General features: G+C 39.3%; 1 protein-coding gene across 2 annotated transcripts in view; it reads right to left on the bottom strand.

Moving 5' to 3' along the window:
• Positions 1 to 26,906, bottom strand: part of TTC29 (tetratricopeptide repeat domain 29) — a 113,390-nt gene that overhangs the window by 82,080 nt on the left and 4,404 nt on the right. Inside the window, exons 2-4 of one of the 2 annotated variants that reach the window (XM_060246672.1) lie at positions 26,691 to 26,774; positions 12,345 to 12,568; positions 10,381 to 10,566 (exon numbers count right to left, since the gene is read on the bottom strand). In XM_060246672.1, the coding sequence (XP_060102655.1) occupies positions 10,381 to 10,566; positions 12,345 to 12,568; positions 26,691 to 26,774 (494 nt within the window). The remainder of the gene's footprint in view (positions 1 to 10,380; positions 10,567 to 12,344; positions 12,569 to 26,690; positions 26,775 to 26,906) is intronic. The other variant, XM_060246673.1, reaches the window with a different exon arrangement.

The following is a 26,906-nucleotide window of genomic DNA, read 5'->3' as shown; positions in this document are numbered from 1 at the left end:
AGGTGATGTCACTTCTTGTAATGTCAGTGGCGGGGGGGGGGGTGGCCTAGTATGAAAATGAGTTGCTACTGGGCTTTTTCTACAAAAAAATCTCTGAAATGTGTTAACCCTGTAACAACTGAAATTTAGATCTTGTCATATCCCAATGAAAGCTGCCCCATGATCTTGGAGAGACCACACTTTCTATTATTGCCCTGAAAACTTTCCTATTTAATCACAGTTGCTGATAAGTAATGTTACTCAGGGTGCAGGCAGCACATTAGAGAGGACTAGGATACCAGCTTTTCTCACGGCTCTGACATGTCTTTGATGCCACCCAGTTCTGCACCAAAGTTTCACTGGTGCAGGGTTTGTGTGGCACCAGTTACAGTCTGCAAGTTACTGTCATAGAGCTTAGAGACAGAGTTCAGCACTGAACTGCTCAGGTACATTTCTTGAAGAAAATTTATCTAGCTGTTCTCTATTGAAAAAGTGTATGGGCAAGGAAAAGAGTAATCTATACAGAATGTAATAACCCATTGTTCTTGGAACCTTTCATACAGCTAAGCCTTATAGCTTAATTCCTTTAGTTTTGATTAAATGAGGGAATCCTGTAGAGTCTCATGTCACAAATTACTCCCTCAGAGCAGCTGCTTTTATCAGTTGTTCATGTCAGAACAGTATCATTACATTTCTATGTTTAAAACACCTCAAAATATCTGCCATACAATGTTTCATTATTCACACAGGATTTTTTTTCCTTATTGCCTTATTTTTTATTTTTAAACTTTATTGAAACCAAACAAAACAATATACAATTAGCTTTAAAATAAGAATTAAGATACACAAGATGATCTCCAAAAGAATCCATATAAAAATATAATACATACATATCTCATAACTCTTAAACTGTACTACTTTGGAGGCATAATGCCTTATATTTAAAGATATTTATGTATTAAGGTATCTTTTCCATATACTGTATTACAGAGTTTATGCTGAGTGTTAATAAAGGCAGAGAGTCACATTCAAAAACACTACTTTCTGAAAATATTAATTTTATATTGTTTTTTAGAAACTGCTACGTTTATAATAAGCGAAAGGTAAGGTAGAGCTTTAAAATCAAACAAATTGAATTAAGAAAGGCTTTTTATTTTTATACAAAATTATCTAACAATAATCACCTAGGATTATATACAAAATTGTCACATGCTTCATAAAACAAGAAAATATGAACCTTCAGAACTAATATAGGAAGGAGAGGAGCACATAATTGTTGAGGACAGAATTTTTAATAAAGAATAAAGTAATATATTGGAGAACCACTTCAGTCCTTATGTCAGATTACAGTGTCTATGATAAACTGACAAAACCTTCTTAGAGTTCACAGAGAAAGTTTAAGAAAAGCGGTACAGAGACACTCCCCTTCACCTGCATCTTGTTAGTCAAATTGCCTTTTTGTGTAAATTTGGGGGATTTTAGTTAGATGGACAAGATGGCAAAAATAGCATGGGATCAATAACCCATGTCTACCAGAGTCAGTATTTCCCAGGAGCCTCAGAGTCAATGATGACAGTAGGTATCTAAAGCAAATAATTTTTATCTGAAGAAGAATTCAAGCACACACGAATGAATCAAGCACTCACATACACAGTTCAGAACTAGGAAATATAGTGAGGAAAAGATAGAGACAGTTGCATTAACAGGAATTACGTTGATGGGTATACATTATCTGTCCAGACAAGAGGCAGAAATGCAGCGGGGGGTGTGGGGGCGTGAGATGACCAGCACCATGCTGGGAAGGGAACCAAACTTATCAGGAATGGGGGTGACTTCTTCCAACAAGATAGCAGTCAGAAAAAAGTTACAGCTGAATAGCAAAAGAGTCTGCCTTAAATAGCCAATGTTGTGACCTTAGGCAGTTCCCAGGGGTTTGACAAAAGTACTCAGAATAGGATTAATTTGTCTCTGAGTGGAAAACATATATTAAAGGAAACTAGAGTGGGCAATTTAGGTTCTGATGTTTGTTACTGTGACACCTCTTGGGGAGACATAGGGAGGACAAAGGAATCGGGAGCAGGGGAAGATGGGTGACAGGATCTGGCTGATGGTGAAGGATCAGTCCAACAATGTTCTATTGAAAGAAGTGATTCTCCTGAATAGGTGATAGGAAGGTTCTTTTGTTCATGGGCAGATGTTGCAACAGTACTTTTGTTAACAACAAGGCGATTGTATCTGCATAACCAAAGTTTAAGCAAGACTTTGGAATGCAGTATGTGGTGCAGGTGCAGCATCTATATGCCTGCTTGCAGGAAAATATGTTGTCCTTTTAAACATCTCCAGGAGCATGGCTTCCTTCTGGTCTGCTGCTGAGGACAGGGCTTCAGGCTTTGACAACAGGAGCTGAGCATCCTGGGGTACACATAGTCCTGAGACCTTGTCGTTTCGGGGTCTACAACTTAATAGTCCCAGTAAGAGGTACTTTGTATACAGTTTTGTATATAGTTCCTTAGAATCCATGATAGCTGTGGAGGTTTATTAGAAGTCATAGTCCTCTGGCAACAATTTCTAGATCCCTTAATCAGGCTTAGGAGAGGAGAGATTGGAAACAAATGAAAGATTTTATTTCACTTACAGTGAATCTTCCTTCTTGGTGGTCCAGGAATGGGGTGGTCAGTTACCTCTGGGAAGCGCCTCCTCCTCCTAAAACAGGGTTGACCCCTTTAAATTGCTTCAGGAGGGGGAGTACTTAATTTCCAGTATTGACCTTAAATCCAATAAATGTGTTCTCCACTGTTTCTGAGGCAGCTGCAGCGCTTCTTTTAATATCTTCTACCTCATACTACTTCTTAACTTATTAGTTTAAAGCAGATTATTAATATGTAAAGAAGTAGACTACACTTAAGCGGTTGCAAAAATCAACTGCAAATAAATAAGATTTTGCAACCGAAAGAGTTATAAGTCTGCTGCTATCTTCTAATAAAAGAGATAATGTCTCCAACTTCATATAATCTATATTTGGAGGAAAGGAAAAATTACACTAACTGCACCACAGTCACATACTCTATCAGTGCATTGTATCTTAATTTACCTCCCCTGCAAGACTCCAGATGGTAAGGTAATTCAGGCGCCCAACAGCGCACCTATACTGAGGAACAGCCAAATATGAACAGTAATAAGGAGCTACCCAGATGGAAGAATACTGACCAACTGAGTAGAGTGAACATGTTGTCTTCTACAGATTGCACTGTTGTAATCATACTAAATGTTTCTTACTCAATCTCATCGCTTCCTGTCGGGTGACTGAATGAAAGGAATCTAAGGAAAGGCTGAGGAGCTGAAGTCGTTGCTTTACAAGTTTATCCCAAAGCAAAACATAAGAATCTTCTCTGATCAGGCTGAAGTAGCCCTCTTGGATGTCACAGACTGATTCCCCACTAGGCTTGTTCCAGCATTGGAGCTCTTTTCCCCCATGATGCTTCTGTCTAATTTTGCACAAGCTGCAGCACTGCAGCAACTTGGCCCGCCTCTTTCCTGAGGCAAACAAGATCCTCTGAAAAACAGTTTCTGCTTGCCACAGGAAAGAGGCGGGCCAAGTTGCAGCTGCAGGGAAGCATGTGCGAAATCGGACAGAAGCATCAGGGGGAAAAGAGCTCCGACACCGGAACAAGCCTAGTGGGGAATCGGTCACAGTGTATAACTTTGACTTTAAAAGACAAAGAGTTCAACCAAGCCCAAGCTTCAAGAGATGAAAGTGCTAATTCAGCTCAAAGAATCATCCCCACTACAAATTTGATATTCCAAAGATGGAACATAGGAATATAATAACTGAATCAAAGGATTCTGCTATTTTATCAATCCAGAGGAGGGATTCAATCACACACTCTCAGCCTAAACCATCTCACAGGGTTGTTGTGAGGCTAAAATGGAGAGGAAGACAATGTAAGCCACTGGGACCAATGAGGACAAAGGCAGGAAATAAATGAAAAATGAATGAAAGTATCTTACAGTAGCACATATCTTGCTGCAGAAACCTAATTGAAAAGAACAGTACCTCCCCAATAATGGGACACCTTCTCCTACTCTTATCTGTCCTTTATTCCAACAACTGGATATATCCCAATAAAGACAGAGACAACAAAGGGCTCCCCTGGTATGCAAAAAAAAAATTACTCTGATGCAACAACCAGCCCAATCTCTCAATCCTATGTGCTTGCCTGGGAGCAAAGGGGACTGGAATGGTAGCCACTCAGTATCTGTGGATGCGAGGCGAGGTGCAGAATTGGTGGAGTGCTGCCTGCTCTCCACTCTGAATTTGATTCCTGGTAGGCAGACCATCAGCCACACTTAGGAGGTTGGAAGCAGAGAACATCACATCAGGAGAAAAGGAGAAGGCTGTGTGTTAAAAGCAAGGGAGTGGACCTGAGATTAAGGTCAACATAAAGGACAGATGAGAATACCATAAAAAGAGATTAGAGAGAAACGAAGAGGGTGGAGGCCTCATGGTGGGGAAAGAAAGTAAATTGGAGAGCCAGAGGAGGAGTGAGAGGAGGACAGGAAGAGGACACTCAAGCCTCAGAAGACAGCTAGCCAAGTAACTAGACAAACAAAAGGAGAAAGAAGAGTCTAAAAAGAGGAAAAAAGAGAGGATCAGGAAAGGAATTAGTTGGACAAGATGCAACTTGGGTGGCATTAATCATAGAACTTGCCGATACCTGCTATAAAAAAACCTTGAACTTTGCAGTAATTTCCCCATGAGGCTGTGTAGATTGTGTGTGTTAAATCCCCCGTCTCTGCCCAAGGGTGACACCAGTAAACTAACTAAAGAAAGGAGATGGAGGGACTTCAAATGGCATGCAGAAGAATAAAAAAAACTTCAGAAGAGATTAAACACTGAGAGCAGCTGAGTCTCAGCTAATGGAGAAAAAGAACAAAGGAGGAGAGATCAGCATGCTCTAGCCACTAAGAAGCACTGGTGGATGGATTTCCGAATTCTTCTCCACCTTCTGCAGTTCCAAAGGCTCTCTGGTTTATGACTAATATAATGATGATTTGGAAAGTTACACAAACTGGTCTGGGTATTAATAAATGAACTTTGATTTGGCAGGGTTTTTTTTTTTCTTTAAGTACAACTGAAAGGCAGGAGAAAAGCTGGAGTGTACTAGAAAAAGGGGGTAGAGGAGAGACATGGACCCATTATGCATGCATATTTTACTGAAGATTTTTAGGGCAGTAAATCTTTAATCTCAACTTCGGATTCTGTCCCACATTACCACCATTCTTCTTCCTACGATGTACCTATTCTGCAGCTACAATTTTTTTTAAAAATACACTTTTCTAAGTTGGGGTGAAACATCACTTATGACATGTGAGGGGAGGTGTCCGAAGTTTTAAAAAAATTATACAATTGTCCTATCATAGCTGAGCAGTAGAGTCCAGCAAAGCGCCCTTCACATGTATTTCAGTATAGTTCACAATGAAAGGGGCAGAAAGGAATGCAGGCAAAAGGAGGAAGCCTGATGTTGAAATTGACAAGACTCTTTTTTTGAAACTGACAAGCAGCTGCAAAGACCTGTTTTCCATATTGCAGGGCATTAGGGGATTCTTTGCTGTGTTATCAGCTATTGTGAAAAATGGGCAAGAGTCCTATGATCTCATAATATGGGGAAACATGTTGAGTATACAATATGCATGGCACAATACACTGACAGTGGCACTGCAAGCTATGACTGTTGGCAATGTGTGCACATCTGTGTGTGTGCACTTTGTAAAGTCAGTTGCAACACACTTTGTACAGGGCTGCAATTTGTATGGGGAAGGAGTCTTCTAGCACAGGGGTGTCACACTCATTTGTTACGATAGCTGGATCTGACATAAATGTCATTTTATTGGGTTGGATCATGTATGCCACAAAATGTAATGCCAGGTATGGGAGATAAAAACCTTATAAATGACACAGGCAAAGCAATTAATATTATTATTTTTGCTCAAAATACAAACATGATTTAAGCATTAACATCATTGCAGTACTTCCTTAAAGTATATCCCTGATGCCCACCCTCCCACTTCCACCACAAATTACTCATTTCCCCCGGGACAGTAAAAGAGACATAATGCACAGCCTCTGTCATCTGGAAATAAAGGTAATGACCAGTTGCTTGAGACCCGGATAATAGCCCTAGACAGGCCAGTTCTGTTCTGTGGCTGGACCATATGTTTGACACCCCTGCTCTAGCAGAAGCTCTGGAGAACTTTTTTAGTCTTGTACCACCCTACTGAAAAAAATGGGTGGGGTGTAAATTTTCACTGATGCTTTGGAGCAGATGCATAGTGATGCTAATTTCCTGCCCTTCCTTGCAAATTTTAGTATTTTTCTCCTTGTGATTCTCTTATTTGATCCTGCAGACTGTGCAGATTGCACTCTTCTTCTAATTGGATCAATCCTAAGAGATTCTTAAATTCAACAGTTCACAGAACATCCATGTGGCTCAGCTGCCATGTTAATGTAAGCCTTCCAGAGACTGCCAAAATGGCTCCCCAAAAAACTTTGTTCATTAATGCATTAAAAAGGAAAATGTTTTCAAAGCTTTAGGCTTCCCATCCCCCCCCCCCTCTCTCTCTTTACATCTCATGTCTACCCTACATTCGCCTACAAATGGATCTTAAGCTTGTATGAAGGTTCTAGCAGGGGAGCGCAGCTATCATATACCCATGACCAAAGAATGTTACACTCCTTTTATCTAGGATAGTCATTCTCTTCCACCAAGTGCACAGCTTCGGGAGGGATGCACATAGAGCGGTGAAGGGGGCAGGGGACACCTGCCTAGCCAGCCAGAGCAACTGAATCGACACTGGCAATCAGTAGCATGACAGCAGCACTGGCACGAGGGTGCCAGCACAAGGCCAGCACCCTGGGCACGGTGACCCCCTGCCCACACCCTCCCTCCCACCCACCCTCATCCCTGGTGAGGGCGAGCTTGGACAGCAGTAGTGCAGCTACTGTTGTGCACAGTGCATGTAGCTGCCTGGCTGCTCATATTTTCCTTCACTAAGGATGAGGGTGGGTGGGAGAGCCAAAACCAGCACCCTCCCCCTCAGGCTGTGCTCCCGGCAGCCACCTAAGACTGCCTAATGGATGTGCCAGCCCAATTTTTGACCCCTATCAATGGTCATCCGCCTAAACTTGCAGGCCGAGCGGTCCCCTTATTACTTTATGCCGATGACACTACCATCCTCTCTTGTACAAGAGTGGGCCTGCAAAGGTATTTGAACGCCTTTTATGACTACTGTAATTGTAATTCACTTACTATCAATTATACCAAATCTAAAGTAGTTGTCTTTTCAAATTGCTGGGGCCCACAGAGATGGTTTATTGGCAATTCAACAATCGAGCAAACAAAATTTTTTAAATACTTGGGGATCACTTTTAACCACAAGTTAAGCTGGGTTTCACATCGTAACAACACCATCAACTTGGCTAAGTGTTCAGCTGCTCAAATTAAACAGTTTTTCTTTGCAAGGGGCAACCAATTAGTTCCAGCAGCTATTAAAGTATTCAAAGCCAAAACGCTTGCCCAAATCCTCTATGGTATCCCTATATGGATCTCAGCTTTTACCAGGAAAGTGGAGGGCATTCAAGCCTCATTCTTTAGACAAACTCTTGGTTTGCCAAAATGTGTGTCCTACTTTGCTCTCTGCTCTGAAGTGGGTCAGTCTTTGGTGGAGACAAAAGCCTGGATTGCAGTGTTTAAATTCTGGCTCAAAATTCATTTTAGAACAGATCCCAACAGCCTTCTTGATTGTATGAAAAGAGACCCATATATTTCGTCCTGGACAGCAGTGCTTCTGTCTAAACTCAATCAATTGGGGTTAGAGGTAGATGATTTTTCTACCTCTGAAGAGTCATATATCTTCAGATGTATTAAACTGAGACTGTGGGAATTGGAGGAAACGAAATTACGGCCAACTCTCCCTTATACTTGCTCTCCAGCTTCCTTAGGTCTTTATGCTTTTTGTGGCAAAATGCCCAATTATCTATCAGACCTAACCACTCCAAGTCATCGCAGGGCATTTATGTTGGCCAGACTAAACGCGTTTCCCTCCAAAGTTTTACAAGGGAGATATCAGCGAGTCCCTTTAGCCGACAGACTTTGCTCCTGTGGAGCGAATACCCCTGACTCAATCCAGCATATATTGCTTGATTGTTCTTTTTACCATAACCTCCGTAAAGATTTATTTGGCAAGCTTTCTTTTTCTCCAGATTTGTCTATTCTGCCACCCTGTTATTATTTATTGAGTGATACTGAGGGGGTGGTTAGTGAGGCTGTGGCAAAATTTCTGGCTGACATCCTTAAATTTAATTCTGACCATGTTTGAATGTATCTGTAAGCTCGGTTTTATTTTGATTTTATCTCCAATGTTTAAATTTTTATATTCTGTGTATTTTTATCTGAATCTATTATGCCATTAAAGGTTTGGTATGATGGTATGATGGATGTGCCAGCCCTGGGTGACAGATGTCATAGCCAGATCACTCTCACATCCCTTAACATCTCATGTCAATTTTATTCCATGCTGATGATCCCCCTTATTTTGTTTCCATACAGCACTGAAATTCTTTTTTTCTTTTCTTTTCTTTTCTTTTCTTTTCTTTTCTTTTCTTTTCGCACTGGGGATGCTGCCATTTGCCTCTTCTCCAGTCCCCCTTTCAAGACAGTAACAGCAGGGAACTATACATGCAGCTTCTTTTAAACTCCCCAGTCCCATTTTAATTTTTTATTTAGCTATCTGAGACTTCCAATAGTCTCATATTGCTAGACTTAAGGCAATTATAAAAAATAAAAATTTAAAATGAGGTGGAAATAGAGTTTGTACACCAATTAAGGGGGAAGACGGCAGGAAGTGCAGAGTAGGCAGAATGACCTTGATTTGAGAAGGAGTAAACTTCAAGGGGCAGCAAAAGAATGGGGGGGGGGGGAATCTGTATGCTTTTGAATTACCTTTGGTTTGGAAGCAAAACAAGGGAAAAGTTAGCACAAAAGGACTCTCAGAAACCTAGGGAAACAGTGACCAGAAAGTGAGCCGAGTGCTGAAGGGAGGAAAATCAATGCAGAATTACAAAGAAAATCCAATGGACATGCACGGTGAAAGTGAGAGAAACGATCTGTGCATAACGGTCATGGAGAATGGTTATGTTAGGCGCAAGTCCTACTTGCTTATTGCTGGAATTTCACTCAAATCATATTGAAGTTTTTGCCTGAGCAAAACTGCCATGTTTTCAAATTTATATTTACAAGTGTAACAGCTAAGGCCATTTCCACACAGGCTATATTGGCCTGGGTTCAATACTATTGGGAAGAAGGGTTTTTTCCTTCTTTCCCAAAACATTGCAGTACATATCAATCTTTTGGGATTTCCCTAGCTTTTCTCCAGTTTTTCCTCAAACTTGTTTTGTTTCTAAGTTTTGGGAAAGATCACAGTAAAATCTGGATGGCTGCCATTTGGACGGCAAAGTTTGGATTTTTCCCACCCACATGGCAGCTATTTGCCTTGGAACCATCCATGGCATTTCCTTCCCCCCACCACAGAGGCTCTTAAAAAGCTGAATGTCATTATATTGATATAATAGAACAAAATAGGAGTCAATTGCACCTTTAAGACCAACTTAGTTTTATTCAGAACGTAAGCTTTCGTGTGCATGCACACTTCTTCCTTGTCTGAAGAAGTGTGCATGCACACGAAAGCTTATGTTCTGAATAAAACTAAGTTGGTCTTAAAGGTGAAATTGACTCCTATTTTGTTCTACTACTTCAGACCAACACGGCTGCCTATTTGGATCTATACTGATATAATGTTATAACAATATACATAATAGCTTTTTTGAATTCCCAACCTTCAGTAAAAAAAAAAAATCTCTTGGCCCCTTCTCTTGGAAAAGGCATATATTCCCTACAGAAGGGACTAGAAACTTACTTTCTTTAAAAAAGTGAAAGCAAAGAATTTAAAGAAACTACTATACATATTATTATAACATTATATCAATAATATTAGATGTTATTGAATTGCTGGTTAATAACAACATTCTAACAAAAAAACCCCCAACAGTGTCCTGTGAGAGGGAGAAAAGCCACTGCTGGGGGACTGGGGCATGAAAACTCATGGAAACCTTCCATGTAAGATCCACTGCTGTGGTACTGCATCCGCAGCAGCACCAGTTACAGGGAAATCACACAAGCCCATCCCCCTGTGGAACACGCAGATGATTCTCAGAAATCTAGGAAACTACTAGATTTTACAGCAGATGCCAGATTCCGCATTCTAAAGCACAACTGCTGATCTACAGTTTTCTAAAAATCTTGGCTGTAATTTCTGATACAGTGAGATAAACTGTAAGTTACTTACCTTTCTCCTCATAAACCAGCCCCATATTTGAATGTGCATCAGCTTCTTTCCTCCCACCATCAATTTTAATTAGTTGAGCAGTTTTGTAGCACTGTTCATAAAAGTAATTCCTTAACCATCTGTCTTCAGGTTTGTTGAAGCAATATGCCAAGTTGAGTTGGTTCAAATACATCTCTTCATAGTATTCTTCAATAAAAAGAAAATAATTTTATCTGAGAAATGCTAAAATACTTCTCAGTAGTAAGCATTACTGATAATTTCCTCTGTCAATCAAAACTATGTAATATACAAGCCAAATTTATGCTTTGGATGTACCAAGACACATGTATATATTTATCTACATACACTCACACACAGATTCGCAGAAGCATCTTACTCATACTTCCAGGGTCCCTTCTTACATGAAATCTCATTCATGTTATTCATTCACCCTGTTCATCTCTCACTCTTACTCACTATTTTGTGGTGGTTTGTTGGGTCCTAATAAAAAATTACATTGTTATTTTTCATTGTAGCAGCTGATGGTTATCATGATAGCAGTGTCTCCCCCTTTCTGTCCATTCCACTCAACCAACAGCTCTATCTCATCTGAAATATCTTTTAACCTAAGCAATTGGATTATCCATAAGTATTTATAACATGAACAGCTGAGTCAATGGCTAGGCCAATCTAACCAGAGCTTTTATAGCCAATAGCTACCAAGATTTCAAAATGCCCTTTTGTCAGGTTTATTTGCATTTGTGAGGGGGGGAAGTTGGCAAAACCACTATTTTTGTATAGTTCAAAACTGTACAACTCTTCATTCATCTATCTCCAAACCCATCTCAAACATCTCTCTGTTAGAAATTTAACAGATTATCCAAAGCAGTCATAACTAAAACTTAGTGCAAAAAAGGAAGCAGGTTGCACTCTAAACCAGAGGTGGCCAAACCTGCTTAACGTAAGAGCCACAAACAATAAATATCAGATGTTTGAAAGCTGAAAAACATGAATGCCATTTGTTTGAGAGCCAGAGGGAAGAATGCTAGTTGAGGGAAAGGAGGTGGAAAGAAAGCAACTTTAAATGCATTATTCAAGCTGCCAGCTTGCTCGGCAAAGTGATTTAAAAAAACAAATGCCTTCTCCAAGCTGGCTGATGGGGTGGTGGGGGCTTTGAGAGCCACACAAAACGTGTGAAAGAGACACATGTGGCTCCCGAGCCACAGTTTGGCCACCCCTGCTATAAACAATAATTCTATTGGGAAGACATTAAAAAATGCAATCAGATGGCCTTCCTTTGGCAGACATGGTTCTACCAAGCAGTTGGGATCAACTGAATAGATAATCTATTGTATTTAAGACAACATTTTTAACTCCCCCCTCCCCAATAAGCGAATGGCTTCCACTTACTCCTTGAGGAAGGAGGGGAAAGTATAGGGGCTTTTATGCATTCTCATGTTCCCTGTGTAATGCCTATTTTTTCTATATTTGGATTTCAGAAAGCAAGAACACATTTGTTGAAAGAAAAAATATATGGTAAACATAACAGCTTAAGAAACTGACATTGTTAGAGAAAACATCACAGAACAGCAGAATTACTGCATTACAGAATGAAAACAGAAAAATAAACAGATTGTATGAACCTGTGAAAGAGGTCATAATTGAGCTATTGATTATGATGAGTATAAATGTAGCAAAAGGATCCTGGTGGTGACATCATTACACACACACAAAGACTCCCTTCTCATTTAAACATTCTAATGTCTCTCTAACTATAAACTCATAATTCAGAGTTACTTATCATTTATTTTAGAAATACAGTTTTAAACTTTTGTTATATATATATACAGTTTAGCTGAATAAGACTGAGATGTACTAAATTCTAGTAATGTTTCAAATTCATACATGAAACAATTTGGAATCTTCCCTCAGGCACATGCTGCTGCAACTCTTGCTGCTTCATTACCCAGAATTCCCCTATTTACCTGATCGCTGGGCTGCCTCTGCCCTGGTCAGGAAGTGGTGAAGCTGATCCAGTTTATCAGGCTGCTCCTCTAGGGACTTCTGCAGCCATATGGCTGACCCAGGCCCTGAAGCCTCCCTCAAGGCATTCCACTTCTCTATCAGAGTAAAGAGCTCAGCGAAAGACTTGTGATAACCCTGCCGTAGCATGTCTATGCAGATGTTCTTCTTGTACGAATTTCGGTAACTGAGAATTTAAAAGGGATTATTTTAATTTTTTAAATACGAAATACTCTTCCAACAAAAGAAATCACAATGCAAAAAAGAAACTCTCTGTATATATACATAAGTGATTAAAAAGTGGCAAGTGTTATTTTGATCAGCTGTTTTTTTTAAAAAATCATATTATCTTGCCAGAACCCTTTAAACAGAGAAAGCTGCGACAGGAGTTGAACTGTATTTTTGCCAGAACTGCACTATAAATATAATAGTGTTCTGCAATTGAAATCAGCTAAGGAGGTCAACTAAGTTAACCTACACAAGTAAAAAAACATACTGGCATTTGCTCACTGAAACACACACACACTGTTTGCTTAAAACAGTGAGCAGTGGGGGAAACTAAGCATATACTGCATGTCAAAACAATGTATATGTTAAATAGTTTTGCTGGAGGTTATAGTGGTTCAGTTTAAAATGTCTGACATAGTATTTGTTAAAACCAGACTTCTGACATATTATTTGCCTGTGTTCAATATCTGTCTTCAGATGGGACTCATTCAGTAATGCAGAAGTTTAATAATTTTACCTAATTTTAAAACCAAATTACACATCCACAGAGATACAATTTGTATCAAAGGTATTCCACTAATAAACACAGAACAGATATACATACTAAAAACTCATGTTTATAGATGGAAGAGCAACATTTCAATCTGAACTCAGTAACTGAATTAACCACCTATGCACACAGGAGCACATTGTTATGTATAGAAGCTACATACAGAAATAGAAGCCAATCTATAGCAGAAAATCATATGTAAACAATTTTTTAAAATGAGTGGAATTTAAAATTAAGGTGACCACTGGTCTAGAGTTAAACTGAATAAGGAATAAAATATTCCTGTCATGATTGATGTGGTGGTGAAGTCTACAGAGCTGAGTTACTTTTTGTGGAAGAGTTCTCAGTAACTGAGAATGTTGGCAAGGAAACATTCTTGGGGCTGGAATAGAGGAAGCACTGTTCCTGAAGGTTCTACCCTCTTTTTCATCAGTGAGAGAGAAACTGACTCAGTGGATTCTTCTCAAGATGGTCCAAAGAGAGGGTGTCTCTAGTTTAAACTCAGAACACTTTTTGTGTGTGTGCCAGTAGTGACCAAGACTGTACCCTGGATCATCACACTAGTTTGCAGAAAAGGTTGGATCAAAGAGCAGTACAATGATTTACACAAATCAAGGCACTGTAAGAATTAATTGAGCTGTCACAGACATAATTGAAAGTTTGAAATAAGATTTTAATGTAGCTGATATAAAAGGACAAAAGACAGATCAGAGTTGAAAAGAATCACTAGATTACAGAACAGGCAAATGACAAGCAGATACAGAAACAGAGAAGTGAGAGCCAAAAGAAAAGTAACATCAGAACAAATTTCTAAAAATTTAAAGGTTAATTTCAACATATATAGAAGCAGAGAAGATATCCATGAACACACAGCAACAAGAAAGGCACAAATATAAAAGGTGGTGGTAAGTTAGGAGTGGAAAGATATACTTGTATACATGCCTTGAATTCAGCAGGAGATCACAGGAGCACAGCTCCTGAACCTTTCTGAGGGTTCCCCTTCTTCCTCCCCACCTACCTTGTCCATTGAATAGTAGGTGTAGCTGCATAACAATCCCTGGATTAAGAGAGAGGGCAGCCAGCCAGCCAGCCAGCCACACACCCAGCAGCCCTCATTAACCCCTAGAAAAGCCCACACCACCCTTTCTCCACTACTTATGTGATTTTGGGTGGCAGGTAGCTTGCTGGCCTTTTGACTTGTGGGGGGGCAGCCAAGGAGAGTCCCAGGTGAGCGAGGCCTGCTTGGGCTGGCTGGAACTCTAGCCAGCCCAAGCAGCCCTCTCCTTTCTTGCATCGGGTTGCTTCTGGCTGTTAAGGGGGCGGCATATGCTAATGAGCTATGCTAAGGAGCTCCACCACCTATTTTTCTACAAAATGAAACCTGCTTGTTTATAAAAACTCTAATTAGTGGGGTAGAATCCAAGAGTGACTTTCTCACCTCTCCCCACTGCAGGCCAAAATCCCATTTGAACATTTGCCACTTAGGAGGGCATTCAGGGGTGTAGTGGGAGGATGCAGGTAAGGAAGACATGCTCTGAAAGGAAATCTGTCAGCTACATAAACATGAAAAACTGAATCATCTAAACTGAAGTAATTTTATTTAATTTTTTTTTGAAAGGCAAAGCAGGGGAGAGAAGGAGAGAACTGAAAATGAAAAACATGAAGAAAATTTAGTGTAGAAAAAGTTAAGATATGGGAATAAGTGTTTTAAAAATTATTACCATTTGGTATACCATAGCTAAGGCATATTAAAAACAAAATACTATAATATAAGTTATACAACAAATTTTAAAATCAACATTCAACTTAAAACATTCCAATTTAAAATTAACATTTTTGATGCCCCTTAGATACTAAATATAAAAATTCTGCAACAGTTTCAATTACCAATTGGTTCCGAGTTGACAACAGGAGGACAATTTTATATTTATCGGGCTTTGCTGTTCAGATCCCATTAGCCTATACTTGAAGCTGAGATTTTTTTTCTCCCAATGTGCATCACTTTACACTTACTAACTCTGAACTTCATTTGCCACATTTCACCTGCTCTTGTCAGGCAACCTTTGTTTTTACCATCCTGAATAATTTTGTGTCATCCACAAAGTTGTCCGCTATAATATTTACCCCTACTTACAGATCATTTATTAATAAATTAAATAGTACTGTAAAAAGGAAATCTGTTTAATTTACTATTAAATAGTAAATCTGTTTTCTTGTCCCATGACTGCTAAGTTTACTCAGGAGTTTTTCATGGGGTCTACCAGGTTACCATTGTCTATATGCTTGTTCACTTTCTCAAAGAACTTGAAATGGTTGCTGAGGCAGGACTTCCCTTTGCAGAAGCCTTGCTGATTTTCCCTCAGCAGGATTTATCCCTCTAGCCAGCAAATCCAGCTTTTATTACAGTTCTGCTAATTTGCCTTGGACAGACGTTAGGCTGACTGGCCTGTCATTTCCTGGTTCCCTTCTGGATCCCTGGTTAAAAATTGGTGTGACATTTGCTACTCTTCAGTCTTCTGGTACAGTAGCTAATGTTCACATGCAGTTGCATGTAATTTATATTGAATTATCCACATTAATGTATACTTATTTAAAACAAGAAATCAATACTGTCTGGAATCTGCAGCCAGGAAGTACAACAGGTTGCCAACAAATTCCAGAAAACTAACATACAAATCATTCACGATGTATGAACTATTCAGAATATTTTTTTAAAAAACCTGATTTTAAAGATCTACCCAGTTTATTTCTAATAATTTCTATAGATCAGTTTCAAGTTTCAAGCAATTATTAAAGAGTATTTGTGTTTACCATGCTGCTTGCTCTTCGTATCAATATTATATTGTTTTAGGGAACAAAATTCAACACCACTGGTAAGAGAACTTTTTCATTAGGTAGAATGGCCTCTGGGGGCATCTACTGGAAATATAGCAATACTGCAATCAATCCCTAATATTCAAGTTAAGTCCAACTGTAATGAGATACGGTTGCAGCACCAAAGCATGTACTAAATGTAATCAAATGCACTGGATGTGATCCTCAGGCAGTGTCCCCTTACAACTAACACTAATGCAAGTTTTTCCTATGAATTTCAGTGGGATACGGATTGCACTTAATGTGGATACATAACAGAACTCAGCCTCCAAAGTTATTTGCTAGAATTATGCAACAATATCTTGATTGGCTACTTGTCAAATACTGTAAGAATTATTTAAAGTTTTAAGATATTACAAAGCTTTGAATTTTTTATAGCAGATTACATCACAAATTTAGATAATCATAATAGGCTGTGCCTGGCATGGGAGGGAGGCCAGTACCTCTATCACAATACATTAAACTACCCAAGTGATTTCAGTCTCAACACAGAGAATCTCACTTGATTTAATACAGCAGATTCTGCTCTGCTCAACCACTTCTCCTTTTCCCCTCTCCTTCTCTATAAAACTGAGGAAAAAGGTTTTCTTTTTCCTAGTGTATTTGAAGGAATGAGCTCTGTCTAATGAAAGCTCATACAGGAATGAATGATGTTAGTCTTTAAGGAGCCACTGGACTTCTGTTTCATTTTGCTACAATAGACTAACACTGCTGCCCCACTGGAATTGTGTGAGAAAAGAGTCAATAGAAATGCAAAAACAGCCAAACAATAGAGAAAGGCCTTACTGTAGGGGGCCTTATGTTTCTGCTGTGCTTCTCAATGGAATATTCTACTTCATTCATAGTCTCTCATAAGATAGGGAGCAAAAGTTCATACATGCTCTTTGGTGGTTGTTTTCCTTATACAGCAAGATTGGTTTCTGAGTAACAGAACCAATGGGGAAAGTCTTCCTGGTCCTAAGTACGCTGGAGTCTCCAGATCTGGCTTCCTCACTCCCTGAAGCATTATGTTATAGTCTGACTGGTTGTATTTTAGGGTCCTGATGATGAGGAGTGGAACCTAGACCTGACTAGAAGTCCCTTCGGCTCTTGCCTCTCACTGGGTTTCAGAAAGAAAGAAAGAAAAAAGAGGTATACTCAAGGAAAAAGCTCAATGAAGCTGAGAAAGATCTGTCCCCATACAACTGGCTAATGAGGGCCAATGAAGTAAGCTCAGAGACTTCAAAAGGCAGCTGGAGGAGAGGAAAAGCAGAAGAGGGCAGAAGTGAAGGCACTAAAGGAGGAGCGCTTTAATTGCCAACACCTCTCTCTCTCATGGGAAATCAGCTACTTCAAGCAAATCAGCTCCTGTTACCCTTCCTTCTACAAAGCCTTTCTGAGAAGATCTCAACTGCCCTCTATTGGAGGAGTCTATCTAAACAACCTAGACAGGGCTGTCTTTTGAGGCAACTATCTTAGACCCAAACAGAAATGACCCCCCCCCCTCCCCGGGTTTCCAGCAGGAAATAAAGACCTGTCATACAAGCTCAAGCAGGAGAAGACCCTGTCTCTGTAAGTGCAAATGAAACTACTTACTTATGACTCATTGTCTCTTCTTCAAAGGTGCTGATGCCTGGAAAACCTGCCTTTTCTACCCTCACACTGACATATGTATGATGTTGTCATAATACATAATATGTTAATAATGGCAGGTCTGCATGTGGTGGTAACTAGGCATAGATGGAACAATTATGATGCGGGTGCAACACTCACAAACCTTCAAGTGGTGCTTTGTTTAAGAGGTCTCAAGGGGTTGGATTAGTCTTACAAAAGACTGCCACATATTTGGGAACAATTATGATGCGGGTGCAACACTCACAAACCTTCAAGTGGTGCTTTGTTTAAGAGGTCTCAAGGGGTTGGATTAGTCTTACAAAAGACTGCCACACATTTGTCTGCTTCTGTCCTATGCCATTCTCTGCAAAGCTCACTGTTCATAAGATCCCTGCCATCTGATTATCTTGTCATGAGCCTTTGGTATAGTGTATGGCTTCTTTTCACCACAGCCTTGCACGGTGAACTTTTTTTCTTTCTTCTTATTTCTACTGCGGCCACAATTTAGTATTTGGATCTACAAACACAGATAATCTCCTTCCATTGATCTATAAAAGTTTATTATTTCAAGTTAAAGAGGCCTGGTCAAGCTCAGAAGAGTGTAAGGACCTGTGGCCCTATCTCACACTAGCCAAGTATCACAGCCATACACACATGCTGAAAAGTTTATCAAGCACCTGGCAGAACATAATATATGGCCAGTATGATCCAGGATATGAATTTGACTGTTGCACATTTAAGATTATGTCTAAAGAGTTGGTTTGTACTACTATAGAAGGATATACTCATTCCTGAACTGATTTAAAATTGTAGAAAATATTCAATGGAGACATCTGAAAGATAGTTTTAAAGATAATTCATTGTAAACATTACTTAAAAGGGTACTGCATGTTGCTTGCATGCTCCACTATCCAGGGCAGTGATGCTGAGTATTCTTGGTGCTTGGGGGGGGGGGGGGGGTCAACAGTGGGAGGGTTTCCAGAGTTCTGGCCCTGCTAGTGGACCTGATGGCACCTAGGTTTTCCCCACTGTGTGACACTGATTCTGCACTAACCTTGCTCTGCACTAGGCTTCCGTTTGTCTCTGGAGTAAGCTAGTGATTTCTCACCAGCTGCTCTGCGCTGCCATTTTGTGCTGGGGCAACCCACGATTTGCCGTGCGACAGAGTAAACCTGAAAAAAACAGGTTTACACTGCGGCATGGCAAATTGCGGGTTGCCAGAGTGCAAAATGGCAGCACGGAGCTGCTGGTGCAAAATTGCTAGCTTGCTCTGGAGAGAAACGGAAGCCTGGTGTGGAGCAAGGTTAGTCTGGAAGCAGCCAGAGTGTTAAGACTGGATGTGCTACTGGCCTGATCCAACATGGCTTCTCTTATGTTCTTATAATTAACAAATACTGCTCTAAAGCTTAAATGTATTAGAGGGAGCAAATACAATATTTTAAAATAGCCCCCCCCCACCCCCGCATACCACACTGGCTATTTTGATGGAACAATTTTTTAAAAAGTGAATCTGAAGACCTTTGTATCCTTTTCACCAGTGTTAAACCACCAGTAAAGCTTTCAAAATCAGTACAGCAGAATTTAAGAAATGTTATTGTAAATATTATTCCTCAAGTGTTCTAGATTTTTTTAAAGATAGATATTGGCCTGCATTACAAATCCAGTAGCAGATCAACAAGATTTTCAGGGTATTAACTTCTGGGAATCAAAGCTCCCTTTGTCAGGTACCCTGAAAACCTTGTTGGTCTCAAAGGACTACTGGGTGCAAATCTAATTTTAAAAAATTTCCATATAGTGTCATCAGTTGCTGCTTTAATGCTAAATTATTTTATAACTTGATTCTTCTACATAGTTTTAACTTCTTCTTTCGATTAGTCACTCTTTATTTTTAACATTCCCTTTTTAGTAAGTAGAATGATGCTTGTATTAAATTAACCCTTGTGGAAGTATGGATATTAGGAGTAGTTTTCAAAATATTACTGTCCATGTTATTATTTATTGGAGACACTGAAAGCTGAGTGCAGAATGCATCCAATTAAACAGTATTCAGCTTTAAATCTTTTATTTAAATAAATATTCAATTTCTTGAACTTATCCTATAAATGTAAATTACAGAAAATCATCCACTGAGTAATGATGTTACAAATTATGAGGATCAGCTGGTCTGCCCAAGTCCAGAGTTTACTAATTACCAGAATCTCATCCTCTACATAATACTTAATTTTTTACTGCTTGCTAATCTTTTATCATATTTTTCCCAGAGCCTGCTTGAAACAGACATGTAATCTAGACATCCAGTGTACCGGAGCACTTCCTACATTTCAGTTTACACTATTTTAATATACCTATTAGTTACAAATAGCTAAACTCTAGTATTTACTAGCAAAAATGTTAATATAATACAGTAATATTTTGCATAAATACTAAATATAAAAATAGGCATGTGTAATGTTTTTAATGTGATAATAGCTTTTATCATTTGTAGAAATCTTTCTTTGCCTTTGTTAACAAGCTCAACATTTAACTGAACTATGCCACCAAGTGTGTGTTCACAGCATGTCAGTAAACTCTTTAATCAATACTTGTATATAGAACCATAAAACCAATAGGAATAGTAGAAATCAATAAATTATAAACTACCTAAAGAGGACATTGATTAAATTATCATAAATGAATTAAAACACTGCCACCCCCAAACACACAGGTTAATGGAAATTCATGTTTTGAAAGGTATTTATTTTATTTGTTGTGACCTTGACCACATTCATTATAACCATAAACTTCACTAGAACTTAGTTCCAAATAACTATTTATTTTATTTGTTGTGACCTTGACCACATTCATTATAACCATAAACTTCACTAGAACTTAGTTCCAAATAAGTTTGTTTACAAATGGGATCTACAAGTGGTTTAAGAAATGCTTACACTAGAACATGGTAATATTAAAACCATACAAAAATATACTGTTGGTGGAAAATACTGGTCTCTGAAATCAAACCTTTTTTCTGTTTCTTGTAGCAGAAGAGATAATCAAACTTTTCTTTAGCTGAATGTTCTGATTTTGAAGTGTCTCTTATTAACAATGTACAGCAACTTGACAAAAAGGGAGAACTAATTAAGAGTCATGTGGCACCTTACAGACTAACCAATTTTTATTCTCTAGAACACCATTAAATAAGATGCATAAAGTAAGATCATGAACTAGTAGATTACATGCTATATATACACAAATACATGTCTGTGTGAAAAGTGTGGTCAAATCTTCAACATAGCAACCCCATAGAATTTTCAAGGCAAGAGAGCTTGCCATTGCCTTCATCTGCATAGCAATTTTGGAATTCCTTGGTGGTTTCCAATCTAAATACTAACCAGGGCTGACTAGCAATGATAATTCTTTTTTTGAAATAGTATAATAAGAATGCCAATAAAATACAGTGGACAACAAATGCATGAGACATTTCTCTAAAAGCTGTAATGTATCCAATATAAGAATCCATTCACAAGAGCAGCAATTGTTGATATTTTTAGCTTACATTATATAATTTAACGCCAGTAATGATAAAGAAACTCATGGTCACAATTACATCTAAGAATCAAATTTGCAGATAAATTCTAAATAAAGAACTTTGTGCTGGAATGTCACGTTAAACTACAGCAAAGTGTTTTAAAGATTATGTTCTAAATTTATTTGGAAGTCTAAGCCAGTTTTGCTCTAATTTCAATTTTGGGAAAGTATCTTCTTTGTGATTTTGTGTCTTTGCCTCTAAATCAAAACTAGTTTGCACTACAGAATAAAAACATTAAGAATTCCACATGCAAAGTTATAATTCATTTTACATTTACATTTTTCAGTTATAATGTACAGATTCACATGAAAAATTTCCCCAATTGATGAGAGTTCCGGACAAAACTTAGAAGCATTTGTATACAGTCCAGAAGATTGACTTTACAAATTGACTCTATAAGTTCTGGGGCAAATAGAAATTCCCAACTATATTTCATACCATTTTACTTATTGAATATTTCCACAGAAACTGTGCACTGCCTCAAATAAAGCAGTTGTTTACTTGTATCCTATTTCCTAAGAATTGTTAAACTATTGAGAAATAACAGATTTGGAAAACAGAATTAAACTTAGCAAAAACAAGAAGCTGTATGAAAAGAAAACCTTCAGTTCAGCGTCCTTCTTTATTAAAGTATGTCTTGTATTTTATCTTTGCAAGAATTTGATGAGTTTTTGCAAGTAAAATTCTGTTTCCTCGACACTTGCTAATAGTCATGAGAATCTGTAGTTTGCACCTTCCCATTAAAAATGTATTGTATTTTTTGAAATTATTCACCCCGCCTTTTATCCAGATCATGTCTTTGAAAGGAGGAAGTAGATAATAAATGGAATAATTCATGATTTCCCATTAAATATGAAACTTTCTTTTGCAAAGTTTAGAAAATGGAACTTCTACATAATGTACGGAAGTTGATTAGAACTTTTTAACCTTTTCAAGAGAAGTCTTCAATGTTACTTAAATGTATGGGCATTTATTTAGAAAGGTAAACTATTCATTTGTTATGCAATTCTGTTATTTAATATTTCTCTAATTACACTGATATGTACATTAGACAAAGCCAAAGTGCAGAAAGCAAATGATATGCATAAAGACATTCATACTCAGTCTCATATACACACTTTCAGAATTACATTCTCATTCTGAATGTTGCTCAAAACATGATCTTGGTCACAACAAGGAAGATTGTTAGCAGGCCCGTAGCTATGAGGGGGCCTGTGGGGGTACAGCCCCCCGACTTCTGGGCAAGGCCCCTTGACTGGAGGCCCCAAGCAGCCCCCAGGGCCTCTACCATGGTTCTAGAGGTTGCTGCTGGCCCTGTGAGCATTTGGCAGGCGAGGGCAGAAGCAGTTCCAGCCTCCCGCTGGAGTTAAAGGGCCCCTTATCAAGCTGTTTCGCGGGCCCTTTAACTAGCACAGGGGCTGGGGCTGCTTCTGCCTCTAGGCCTGTGCACTATTTTAATGGGGGGGAAGGAAGGGAGGGTGGTGATGGGGAAAGCAGCAGGGAGAGGAGAGGAGGGAAAGGAAGCTCTTCCTTGCCTGCCCCTCGCCACCACCCTCCCTTCCCCGCCATTAAAACAGCACTGCGGGGCTGAAGGCAGAAGCAGCCCCAGCCCCCATGCTAGCTAAAGGGCCCGCGAAAGCTGATCACCGGGCCCTTTAACTGGCGGGGAGGTGGGGGGGGCTGCTTCTGCCCAGATCGCTGGCTTCTCCTGGCCTCTTTCCCAGTTTCCTCTCCTCTCTTCCAAGCCCCGATCGCTGGCTTCTCCCCGCTTCCTTCCCCTCCCTCCCATTCCCAGCTCCGATCTCCCTTCCAAGCCTCGATCACCGCCTTCTCCCCGCCTCCTTCCCCTCCCAGTCCCAGCCCCGATCACAGGCTTCTCCTAGCCTCTTTCCCTCCCTCCCTTCCAAGCCCCAATCACCACCTTTTCCCCGCCTCCTTCTCCTCCCTCCCAGTCCCAGCCCCGATCCGGCTTCTCCTGGCCTCTTCCCCTCCCTCCCAGCCTTGATCGCCGCCTTCTCTCCTGCTTCCCCTCTCTCCCAGCCCCGATCGTTGCCCATTCTCCTGCCTGTCACTCTCATCGCCACCCTCCCTTCCTTGGGGGGGGGAGGGGAGGGTGTTAGAGAGGGAGAACAACTAGAGGGAAGGTCGTGTGGGGCTCTGGGGGGCATCAGTGCCTCCCCCAAATGTAAATGGATCTTCCAAATCCTGCCTACGGCCCTGATTGTTAGGAATTAATTAACAAGGAAGATTATTAGGAATTCAGTAAGAACAGAATGCAAACTTAACATTAAGTTTGTGAAAGTATTAGCAGAAAATACAGACTGTATCTTCCAACACTATCTATAACTTGTGCTACTTTTCTTTTGGCAGAACCTTACCAAAATGGAGTTTAGAGAAAGAACCATTAATCTATAATGTCTTCTGTTACAAAAAAGGACATATAATGTATTTTTTCTATAGAATAATATTTCAATTTAAATAGAAAGGTACATATGATCAGGAAAGGAAATTAGTAAAACAGCTGGTAAGAGAAAGATTTGAAGTACATCATGAAAAACTTATTTCTTCAGTCATAGCTTTATATGTTGTACAAGAGCAATAATGAAAATTAATTGAAGTTGTGCTTTCATGTTGGGTTTAATTTCAGTGTTTAATGATTTTTTTTAAAAAAAACTTTGAACAAAACTATGTTGAAATAAAGTCAGTATGTGACAGAGATATTAAAGAAGTGTGTGTGTGTGGGGGGGAATTCTCCTCCCCATAACTTCATACATCAGCAAACACCACTGACAACCAATACAAGTAATCTAAAGAAAGGAATGGTGATGAAAAATAGTCCATGGTCACAGGAAGATAAGTAAGCTTGGGATGGATAGGAGAAACATAAGAGAATTTCAATCAAAACACACTAAATATGTCACTCCAGTTTCTGGAAATGAGTCCAACTTGCGTAGATGTCCAATATGTAAGCACTCCATGTATGATGAACCCTGCCCTGGATAGGACAGGCTAGACCAGTCTTGTGAGATCTCAGAAGCTAAGCAGGGTTGGCCGTTGGCTCAGATGGTAGACCACTCCCCAAAAAATCCAGAGCTTATAAGCATAGGTACACAATGGTGGGTCACCTCATTTTGTCTTCTGCCTTGAAAGTCCTATGAGGTTGCTGTAAGTTGGCTGAGACTTGATAGCTCTTTCTACTTCATGTACGGTGAAGATACAGAAAGACCAAGTTCTCCCCTTGCCTCATGACATGACTCTGGAGATAAATAAATAAAACAATGTCTGGGCCTGGACTACATGTGAATTGACTTTGGATTCTGTATATTTAGACTCACTCAATTTCCTGGTATATTCATAAGGTTTATTTTTGTATGGCAAATTAAAATCGCTTCACAGCAAATGAAGGCCCTTGGTATAATTTGTATCAGTCCTTATGGGCCATTTAAAAAACCTGCTTCACAAAATTGCAGTAATTCCCTCTTATCCATACCATTTTATATGTAGCATTTGTTTGGCAAGAAGTAAAGTGCTGGGCTGGATCCCACTCAACACACTGCAAGTTAAAGTTGCTGATCAGTTATAAAAGAAATGAACTGGGGCTTTTTCCTGTTAATTGCAATGAAGGCAGGCAAAGGTTCATGCTGAGACAGATAGTTTAGTTTCATTTTTGAAACTCCCTTTCTGCAAAAAGAAATACAGTATGAGGAGGAATGTGTACTGTTCACTAGATCACATTGGGTCCTAGTTCTTGTGTCTGAATTCAATATTACTCTGTGAGTGCTGGGATGGTGTATCGTGTGCTCCAGAGCCAACCACTGATCAATTTACCACTGAATGTTTTCAAGGGATACTTTTTTGTAGGGTTGCTAACAGCCAGGAGAAAAAGTGCCGTTCCTTTAATGGGATATTATTCACCAGATAATGCTATTGACCTCTATCCAGGAACAACTTCACCTGCTCATTTCCACACATTAAGGCTCCATTAAATGAACAAGACACCTTTTCCAGGTTGTGGGCAATCTACTTTTCCCCAGTCCAATAGAACTTTCGCCTGTACCCTTCTGCTATGATACTACCAGAATCACAAGCATATGGAATCATTCGGGAGTGTAACAGTGAGTCCCTTCCCAGAAAAAGGAAAGAGATGGAGAGAGACAAAGGGACAAAGTTCCTAATACATGGAACCAAACTACCAACAGCCCAAATAAGCTGACTTCCATAGAGCTAAGGACTTCATAGAAGTAAGACTTTAGACCTGTAAGTATTCAGCTTCACAGAAATCCTGAACAGATCACAAAACGTCAAAATCTGCTACATGTATTATGTATTACTCTTTCCCAAGCAAAGACAGACAAATATTACCCAAGGCATCACGAAAAAAACCCCAGACCTTCAAAATGGGATCATAAGATGCATTAATGACAAACCAGTGTTTTTCTTACTTTTCATACTTTCAGCAGTAACCTTTTAAAAACCTGTCCTACCTTAAAGATGAAACTACTGTCAGGTACCTTTGGTCAATAAGTGCACATGTTTTGAATCACTGAAAAAAGAGGGATACTGGCCCTGACTTGGATAGCCCAGGCAAGCCCAGTCTCTTCAGATCTCAGAAGCTAAGCAGGGTCAACTCTGGCATGTACTTGGATGGGGAGACCTCCTTGAAATACCAGCAGTTGGGAGGATAGAGGTAGGCTTTATTGAGCCACCTCTCTGAATATCCTCCAGGCCCCCAATAGTGGTCAGTCAACAATGCTGACATAACTTCCAGGTGGAAACACACATGCACAAATACAAAAAAAGGGAAAAAAAGAAAGAGGGATACTACTAAAGAGACAAAGCCCAGAGAAGACGTTCGGCTAACAACCCTGTTCCAAGTATACATGCTTGAGTAAAGGATTACATTGGCACACCGCTCCAGCATTCTTTATATAACACATGTTGTGCCAAACACCACTTGCAACTAGGGCACTGATCTCTAAACTAGCAATTCCTGAACAAGAAGTGTGAATTACAGTAATTACAATGAACCTGAAATTTAAATGTGTTTTTAGAAATGATCAGCAAATGAACTGATGTTTATAGGGCACAGCACTTTCCCTAGACCAGACAGGGACTTACATGAAACCAGTATACATTAAAAATCACTGTTGCAAATCTTTATATTACTTCTGTAAGTAGTATTTCAGCCTTAACTTACAGGATTTCAAAAACTAAGATAGAAAAAGAGATAGTTTTAATTACTGACAAACAATTAAATGCTGTAAATGTTATAATACTTTAGTAAGAGAGAGAATTAACACAGGCATCGAACTAGATGCTTTGATATATGCAAGATAAGTAGCAGTGAAACATAATTATTTCATATCATTTTTAATTTTTAAGTGCCATGTTCCTCAGGCAATTTTCTGAGGAACTTTAGATTTCAAAGAATAGGGCTAGAAACAAAGAAAACAATAAACTTACTCCATAAAAATGCCTCAGAAAGACCATACTTACGCAGCAGCCTCTTGTTTTGACAATCCTTTGATATGCATGGCCAAATAACGATCTATGGCATCTTTGCCTTTGATCAAATGCATCCTAAATTTAAATTAAAAAATTAAAGAACTGTGAGGTGATTTAACGTCAAAATCTGCTACATGTATTATGTATTACTCTTTCCCAAGCAAAGACAGACAAATATTAAAATATTGACAAGGTATTTTATCAAAC

Source organism: Heteronotia binoei, chromosome 9 (genome assembly GCF_032191835.1).
Source record: "Heteronotia binoei isolate CCM8104 ecotype False Entrance Well chromosome 9, APGP_CSIRO_Hbin_v1, whole genome shotgun sequence".
Classification (NCBI taxonomy): domain Eukaryota; kingdom Metazoa; phylum Chordata; class Lepidosauria; order Squamata; family Gekkonidae; genus Heteronotia; species Heteronotia binoei.
This window is presented reverse-complemented; position numbering and strand designations above follow the sequence as displayed.